This window comes from Quercus lobata, chromosome 12 (assembly GCF_001633185.2).
Source record: "Quercus lobata isolate SW786 chromosome 12, ValleyOak3.0 Primary Assembly, whole genome shotgun sequence".
NCBI classification, from domain to species: Eukaryota; Viridiplantae; Streptophyta; class Magnoliopsida; order Fagales; family Fagaceae; genus Quercus; species Quercus lobata.
Window position 1 is genome coordinate 15,798,998 of NC_044915.1, and position 8,626 is coordinate 15,807,623.

General features: G+C 35.0%; 1 protein-coding gene across 6 annotated transcripts; it reads right to left on the reverse strand.

The window, feature by feature from the left end:
* Positions 1–604: 604 nt before the first annotated feature.
* Positions 605–6,941, reverse strand: LOC115971474 (probable sodium/metabolite cotransporter BASS6, chloroplastic). Of its 6 annotated transcripts, none has more exons than XM_031091419.1 (8): positions 6,835–6,941; positions 6,206–6,309; positions 4,214–4,344; positions 3,607–3,800; positions 3,271–3,523; positions 2,939–3,192; positions 2,775–2,857; positions 605–1,175 (listed from the first exon to the last, which is right to left on the reverse strand). In XM_031091419.1, the coding sequence occupies exons 1-8, from the start codon at positions 6,854–6,856 to the stop codon at positions 1,113–1,115; spliced, it is 1,104 nt and encodes a 367-aa protein (XP_030947279.1). In that variant the 5' UTR covers positions 6,857–6,941; the 3' UTR covers positions 605–1,112. The 6 variants fall into 6 exon arrangements, with proteins under 6 accessions (XP_030947279.1, XP_030947280.1, XP_030947276.1 ...); XM_031091420.1 differs by having other exon boundaries at positions 6,690–6,928; XM_031091416.1 differs by having other exon boundaries at positions 6,183–6,309; positions 6,453–6,928.
* Between the last annotated feature and the right edge of the window lie 1,685 nt (positions 6,942–8,626).

Sequence of the window (8,626 nt, forward strand, 5' to 3'; positions counted from 1 at the left end):
TCCAATCCAGTTTGAAGAAATCTTCTCTAACCCTATACATGGCAATTTATAAGACCATTCATGTAAGACAAGTGTTTTCTCCAAACTAATTTAGAGGAATCTCTTTTAACACAACACGTGATGATTTCTAAAACTATCTACATGTATTATTTAAACAAGTTATAAAACCTTTTAGTCCACTAAAAAAAATTATACAACTTTTTAAAAATGTAATACGACTAAAGCTCCGCATGGATGCTCTTTTTAACCAACACTTAGTTGGAGTAAGTTTTTTTCAAACAAATTTGGAGACAAACTTTCTTCATCCAAGTATATTATTTAAATAAATTATATGACTCATTAAAAAAGTCATGTAATTAAAATTACACATAAACAGTGTCTTCAATCGCTACATAATAGCTTAGATAAAGATAGCTCCAAACCAGATTGGAGCTAAACTTTTCCTTTGTGTATTATTTCAAAAAAAAAAAAAAAAAAAAAAAAAAAAAAAAAAAAAACAACTTGAAATTTAAATATGTATAAATAAAAGAGTATTGATTGCTGATCATTTTGATCTTATGCAAGCAAGTATAAAGTGACATCGTAATTCAACAATACAATTATATGATTATAAAAATTAAAAATTAAAATTATATAAAGTTATTAAGTGAAGTAATATTGACAAAAGTTACTCTAAATCGATGTTTATGGAGAAACTAGCAAAAAGTCCATAACACCGACACACCTGCACACACGCACAGCTGACACTGATATGCTCTTTTAAGCACAAAGAATTACCCCAATGTCTTCACAAAGCAATTTGATATGCTCATCCTTAAGAATGAAGCTTTTCCCAGGGTCTTCACAAAATAACTACAAAAGGCTCCTAACAATTGGAGAAAGAAACTGCTCTGCAACTGCCTAAAATCAGAATCTGATTCGAACAAACCAAAGTGCCAATCCATATTTTCTAAAATCAATTCCTTCTTAGATCCTCCTGTAGCCAGCACAAAAGCTAGTGGAAGGTCCCATCTTCAAGTGCTCCATGACAGCTTCTACACTGCCCATTCACTTGAGGATGACGGATGGACAAAGTTCCAATACGTCGCTCATAGTTCTGTTTTATCATACTGTTATTCTTTCCTCTTAGCCCAAATCATCACAAGAGAGAAGCCCATTAAAGACATGATTACAGTCTGCAAATCATAGAAACAATGTGGATATTCCTCAAAATCCCCCGCAGACTAATATTCAACACCTAATGCAACCTAATTCAAAAGAGGTGTTGTGTGTGTGTGTGTGTGTGAGTATATGTGTACATTATGTATGTATAAGTAAGAGCGAAAAAGACAGCTTTGAATAAATTTTGGTGGAATTTTGTCAATGATCTTTAGCTCAATTAGAGTTTCCTCCCTCCGTTAAAGATTGTAGTGTAGGGTGAGATCATGAGTTCAAAACCCATAACATGTATGTGTAATCTTACAAATCAATAAAATAAAAAATAAATAAAAATAAAAATTGATGTAGTTTGGTAAATCTTCAGCAAGATTTTCTTATCATGTGATATATGCTACGATTCTATATTGGCTATAAACATATTTCTAGCAAATCAAACAACAACAGGTCATTATAGCCAATGAATATAATAAATTACCGATTCTCCCAAAAGTTTAAATTATAAGGAAATGGCAAATTTAATCACTCCCCCCTCATGTGTGGACCCAAACTCTCCCTTAATAAGTGAGGCCCAACACATGGGATTTTTAACATTTTAATTGGGAGGTATAGTGGAGGCAAGGATCAAAATTAGGATCTTCTACTCTGATACCATAATAAATTATTGATTCCCCCAAAAGTTTAATTTGTTAGGAAATGGTGAATTTAATCACTTAAACATAATTCTAACAAGATAACTCGGAAATACAAAGCTTTTAGATTCTGGTGTGAGTAGCTACAACAGTTATTCCAATGGGGAGAGCACAATAGATGAAAAAGTGTGCAAAATCCAAGAGGGATGAGAATGCTATAGCAGAAATGCAGTCACGTGCAAGTCATTAAGGCTAATTTCAAGATCTATTTTATAAGTAGATCTCATCAGGCATTGAACATGCAAATTGAAGTCACAAGCAAGAAGAAGCTCATTTGTAACTATTTATAGGGTAATATCAAAATTTCAACAACAAATTCAATACAAGTCTGACATGCTCTGCATGGTCACATTAGATTCCCATGCAGATGTGCCTGTTCTTACTTTCAGAATTCTTCATATATTTGTTATATTGCTTATGGAATTTGAAATGATAATATAGCTGCAGAAAGGTGACCATGCGGATGTGCCTGTTCTTACTTTCAGAATTCTTCATATATTTGTTATATTGCTTATGGAATTTGAGATGATAATATAGCTGCAGAAAGAGATGCACATTTGATACATGATGTATGTCTAATATGTACCCATAAAATTAAAAAAACTGGATATATCGGTGACAAAAAATAGGGATACCCGAAAGTCATCAAACCCATTATAGCACCACGACAGATATACCATGTTTATGTCCCAAAATAATTGCCTCCATTAGTAGTAGAAAAAACTAGATTTTGATCCATTGCAGTCAAACTATTTGGAGATGGAGTTGCTACATAGAGAGTTAATATCATTTTATTAAAAATAATAAATAATAAAAAATAAAATAAAATAAACCTGCTCCTAGTAAGAAGGCTGACTAGATTTGCAGTTTTGTGTTTGGAGGAAAAAATATAAAATGATTGATAAAAAAGCAACAGTATGGACTCACCGAGACTGCGGGAGGCACACTCACAAGTGGATCTTGGAAGAACCTATTTGCAAGTGCGAGGGCCAGAAGACTGCTTTGCATACCTGAAAAAGAAAAAATATCAGTTAGCCAGAATATTATGTTGCCAGGTACTATATTTTGATGATAATCAATAATGGCAGAACCTGTCTCATAGGAAAGTGTTCTTTGCAGCTCTTTCACATCAGGAGCCTTATGGAACACTAAACCAGTAAAGACATAACCAGCTATGAATGCTGACAAATGGAATGCAACAATGAGGAACAAAATGGTTGCTCCGAAAGGAGATAGAACAGACTTGATGTTAATCGCAAGTGGGGCTCCAACACAAAGAGCTGTCACTAATACTGATAGTGGAGGCAAAAATGGCCGAATAGCATTACAGATCTTGGGGAAGAACCTGTAAGCACAAATATAAGAGGCAGGCAAGGACCTCTAAAAGAGTTTGATATGTTATCATCAGGAATCAATATATTACCGATTCAATAGCAAGCCTGCAGCAATGGGTGCAACTACAATCTGCGTAATGCTAAACACCATTCCTTTTACATCAACAGGAAGTCTTTTTCCAATGAGCAAGAGTGATAACATTGGTGTGACAAATACTGCAGTAGCAGTAGACAATGATGTCATAATAATGCTTAGAGGGGCCATTTGTGGGTCTGTGAGAAAAGTAGCATAACTTGAGAGCTGAGCCCCACTAACACAAGAAACCAACATAATCCCAGCACCTGATACATGATAAGACTGAAAATGTTAGCACAGTGACTGATCCTACCAATCAAAAAGGGGGGAGAGAGAGAGATCTCCTGACCAATGGAGGTTGGAAGACCAAAAAGTGTGACTGAGATAATGCCAAAAAAATATCCTAGCAGAGGTTTAACAACAAATTGGCCAACATAACCAGCAAAAAGAGCTGCTGGTCTCTTGAATGCTTCAAGGAAATCATTCTCTCTGGAATTAACCCCTACTGCAAACATTAGAACCCCCAATGCAGGTGCATAGTACCTGGAATATAAATTACGAATTACAAACATATGATTTGGATAAACATTTTAATATCCTTTTATTGCAAATCAACATTTATGTTCAGATGAACTAATCCAAATTTTTAACTTCTATCACTCAATGGTTGTACCCAAGAATATGGCAGAGCAAAAAAGTTCAATAGATCAAGAATGAGAGCTCATCCTAGTTTAGACTAGTTTAAATGGATAAATGCTTAATGATGATTTGGATACATTTTTCAATGAGTGCAAAACCTTAGCGAAATTTAACCCCTGCTTTACTTTTTAGATAGCAAAGGAAATCAATATGCAATGGCTTCTCATTCTTCCTTGAAGTTGCTCTTATAAATACAACCCTTTATGTATTTAGGCATATGTTAAACCATCCAATTCATCTCAAGAGTGTTCAACAACCTGGTGGTAAACCATGTAAAAGAAGGCGGATAGACAAGAGCCAACAGTGTACTAGCAAGGACTACATGAGGCAAAAGGGAATTTGATTCCTTCAAGACCTTCACAATAGAAATGTCCTTTTGTTTAGGCACCTGAAACAAAGACATACAGCAGTGTGGTTAATGTGGCCTAAAATAACTCTGCAAATCAGTTGTATATATCACTGAAACTGGTGAAACTTCATAACCAGTACATAAAAAACACAAACATACACAAACGTTTTATAGTGAAACTGAGTGTATGCTAGGATTAGAGAGTAATTAGTCATTTTCCCTTTGTTTCACAAACAAAACATCCTTTTATTAAAAATGCATTTATTTAATATGAGATTTTAGCAACATAGTCTTGTAATCTACCCATCCACAGTATAGAAAGTGTTAATATGGTTGTGATCAGGATAAGACTGAGCCCAATCTAAGTTCTCCTCTGGTATGTCTTTATTTGAACAATTCTAGCTGATGGCTCGTAGAAAGAGGATAGCAAAGATTGAAAAATCTGATGACTCTAAATTATTGTTTGGGTTGCTTAAACCATCTCTTCTTTTTGGAGGAATTCAAATTCCGTCCCTTGTCTGATTAAGTTGGAGACTGTTATTGCCTTTGTCTAATTAAGTCAGTGGGAATTAGTATATATGATCATATTTGTCTTAACAATGTTGAAGATTGTTATTGCTTCAAGCAAACACTACACCCACCTTTAAATAATTGGTTGTTTCACCAACACACCATGAGAATAATTGACTTGCATGACACGTAAAAGTTTTCAGGGATGGTAGCAGGATGGGGTGGGGTCAGATCATGGGTGCCCCATCCCCACCCCATTTGCCTATTCAGGGCAAGAAAAACCTGCACAGGGCGGGTCAGGGCTGGATGAAGGGTGGAGACATGTTGCCATCCTTAATTACATAGTTCTATCACTGAAGAGATAGAGATGAGAAAGAAAAGGGAGGAGAGGAAAAGACAAGTGTGTTTAGGAGATGAAAATAGAATATGTACACAAATTAAATCGTAAATAGGATATGTATAAAAACACTACATTATTTACATAGATATATATAAATATATATGTGTGTGTGTAAATACACACACACTCAGGGCAACTCAGGCTGAGGCAATATCCTCATCCTATTCCCTCTTTAGGGCGGGGAAAACCTGTGTGGGGTAGAATGGGTTAAGTGGGGAGGAGAATGTTTTCCATCCCTATTCTTCACCATGATCAAAGGCCAATTGGTGGATGTTATCCAAAAAAAAGGTTGCATGACCTCTGGTGTCCCTTAAACACCAGCTAAAAATCAGCAAACATACTGCTCCTAATACAATTTCTGATTTTGTATGAGTAAATATATACCCCTAGCTCAAATGACACCTCCTCCTAACCCCATAAGAATGGGGTGGAGGTTATGGTTGTGGCTTCAAGATTACCAATCCAAATACATACATGCACACAAATCTCAGCTTATTTTTTGACAAATCCACAATTGGATTACAATGTAAAATGCTTAAATTTCAAGTCTTTGCACTTTAAAATTATACACTAAAAGTACATGGATTGGATGGTAAATAACTTGCAATTAAAATGAAATTGGCATGTTAAGAACAGAGAGAGTGTAGAATCTGATGCTGGGATTTTCAAAAATTAAATCCAATTAAAAGTTATCCCCATTAAAAAAAAAATATTACATGTGATGTAACTTGGTCCAGAACATATATATGATACACACACAAATTTGTACCATTTTAACAACAAGATGAAGGCTTGAGAGCACGCCCATTCTTTTAAACAAACCATATAGTTTGCATCAATATCCTTAGCTAAAACTACACACAATTTCCTATAAACCTCGACTAGGATGTACTATAACACTTTTTTTTTATTAGTTTTCCAATTTAAACAACTCAATAGTACTTTTTTTTCGTTCTTATAAACTTACCAAAAGATAAAAATGGTACACACCTGAGCTGGTCCGGTTGCATCGTTTAGACCCGAACCCGGTTCCAGAGGATCCGAAGATTTCCCATTTACACACTTGCTGATTACAAACCTTGTGCTGCTCCAATCTGATATTATAAAAACAATGTGCAAAAAAATAAACACCCAATACATATAAAATTTTTAGAGAGAAATAAACAGTAATATAAAAAACCCACGTGCGAAATTAAAATCAGAGCGAAATGGAAACCCTAGAGACCGCGAGAAATACAGAGTTGGAAATGAAGAAGAAGAAAATGGGAGCTGAAGTTTTCGTGTATCGGAGACATTTCGTGAGTGGGGCTCCGAGAAATGTGGAATGTGGATCTTCAACTGGCTACTGCTACTTACTGAATTCATTTTGAAAACAAAAAATAAGAGAAGGATTTTTTTTTTTTTTTTTGGGGGGGGGGGGGAATTGACAAGGTTTGTTGCTTGTGAGTTGTGAAGTTTGTGACTCAAAACTCACTGTGATATCGAATATTTCTCAGGTGGAAGGGTCTCTCTCAGGTGGTACTAAGGCCTATTGGGCATCCATCGTATTTCGGGAGGCAAGGAATTTATCCACTGTGACTATCTTTGGGTTTGATTTAAAATCGAAATCCTGGGCTTACAAAGATCCCAACGCTGGACCATTTTTGGGGTATTCTGAAAGTTTCATCTGGACTGATCCTGGTTTTCTTCACTTATCTTTGGTCCTAAATTTCACTTGAGGAGGCAGTTTACAAGGGATTTTAAAAAAAATAACTACATTTTAAAAAATAACTACAAAACCCAAACAATATCATTAGTTAGGAAACGTTTCAAACTAATTTGGATTCTAGCAATTCGAGTTCAGAGGACTCGATTTGTGTTTGTTAGACTGGCCAGAAATCGAGTCCATTGGACTCGGTTTCTAAGCAAGAGAACTCGGTTTCTAAGCAAAGAAATCGAGTCTACTGGACTCGATTTTCGTTCATGGAAACCGAGCCCAATGGACTCGATTTAGCAACGCAGTGGTGAGAATTTCCAGCAACCCAGAGAGTTCAAAAACGAAGAAGAAAGAAGCAACAAATGAACCCAGGCGTCGATATGACCAAACCCAGCCGACGAAAGCTTCAGGCGATGCAAAACGCCTCATCGGACGTGTCTCGCCGCCGCGACGATGCAAAAACGATGAGGTGTTTTGCATCGCTTGAAGCTTTCGCCGCCTGGGTTTGGTCAGATCGACGCCTGGGTTTCATCGTTTTTGCATCGTCGCGGCGGCGAGACACATCCGATGAGGCGTTTTGCATCGCCTGAAGCTTTTGCCGGCTGGGTTTGGTCAGAATCGGCGCCTGGGTTCATTTGTTGCTTCTTTCTTCTTCGTTTTTGAACTCTCTAGGTTGCTGGAAATTCTCACCACTGCGTTGCTAAATCGAGTCCATTGGGCTCGGTTTCCATGAATGAAAATCGAGTCCAGTAGACTCGATTTCTTTGCTTAGAAATCGAGTCCAACGAACTCGGTTTCTATGCTTAGAGACAAACCGAGTCCAATGGACTCGATTTCTGGCCAGTCTAACAAACCACAAATCGAGTCCTCTGAACTCAAATTGCTAGAATCCAAATTAGTTTGAAACGTTTCCTAACTAATAATATTGTTTGGGTTTTGTAGTTATTTTCTAAAAAATCCCCAGTTTACAAAGCAAAGAAATTGGTGCAGAAAATGTCAACATTTTCTTGATGTAGTGACAGGGGTTTTGATGCGGATTATGATTCCTGTATATATAAATGGAAGATTTTAAGGAAAAATCTTTGCATGTTGTTAAAAATGGCAATATGCTCTTTAATCAAGTGGATAACAATAAATAAAAAGAGAGAGAAAATGCTACTATTAATTATGAATGAGGTGTAAACCAATAATATTTAATGATAATTTTTTGAACCATTAGATCTTTTATGAATCTATGGTGTAAAAAATGTGTAACTTTATAAGAGTTACACCAAGTGTAATTTGAACTCATCTATATATATATATATATATATATATACTAGTTATAGACCTGTGCGTTGCACGGTTTTATGAAAAAACTTATAAAATAAATTTATAAATAATTATATATTTTAATAGATTCAATCAAGATAAAAGAAAAAATTATCAAGTTTAAATAATTATCTCACTAAAATAAGGGTTAAGATTTCTTCCTAAAACTAAATTAAATTGATAATTCGAAATTGAATTTTAAATTGATAATTATTTTTAAAAAAAAGTACTAAACAATTGATAAATCTAAAATTAATATAATCTTGATAATATTATAAATTAAAAATAAAGTTAATAATTCAAGAATACACGTGTAGAACATCTTGATAATTTGATGTAACATAAAAATCAAATAAGAAAATTGTTAAAATTAATCTATTAATTCTAACCATATTTATTCATTA

Excerpts from the sequence above, each read along its gene's own strand:
- LOC115971474 (XM_031091415.1), bottom strand. The coding sequence starts at position 6,580 with ATGAATTCAGTAAGTAGCAGTAGCCAGTTGAAGATCCACATTCCACAT. Across the intron at positions 3,193-3,270 it reads GCAGGCTTGCTATTGAATCG|GTTCTTCCCCAAGATCTGTA; the intron begins GTAATATATTGA and ends TTGTGCTTACAG. Across the intron at positions 1,176-2,774 it reads GTGTGCCTCCCGCAGTCTCG|ACTGTAATCATGTCTTTAAT; the intron begins GTGAGTCCATAC and ends TATGATTTGCAG.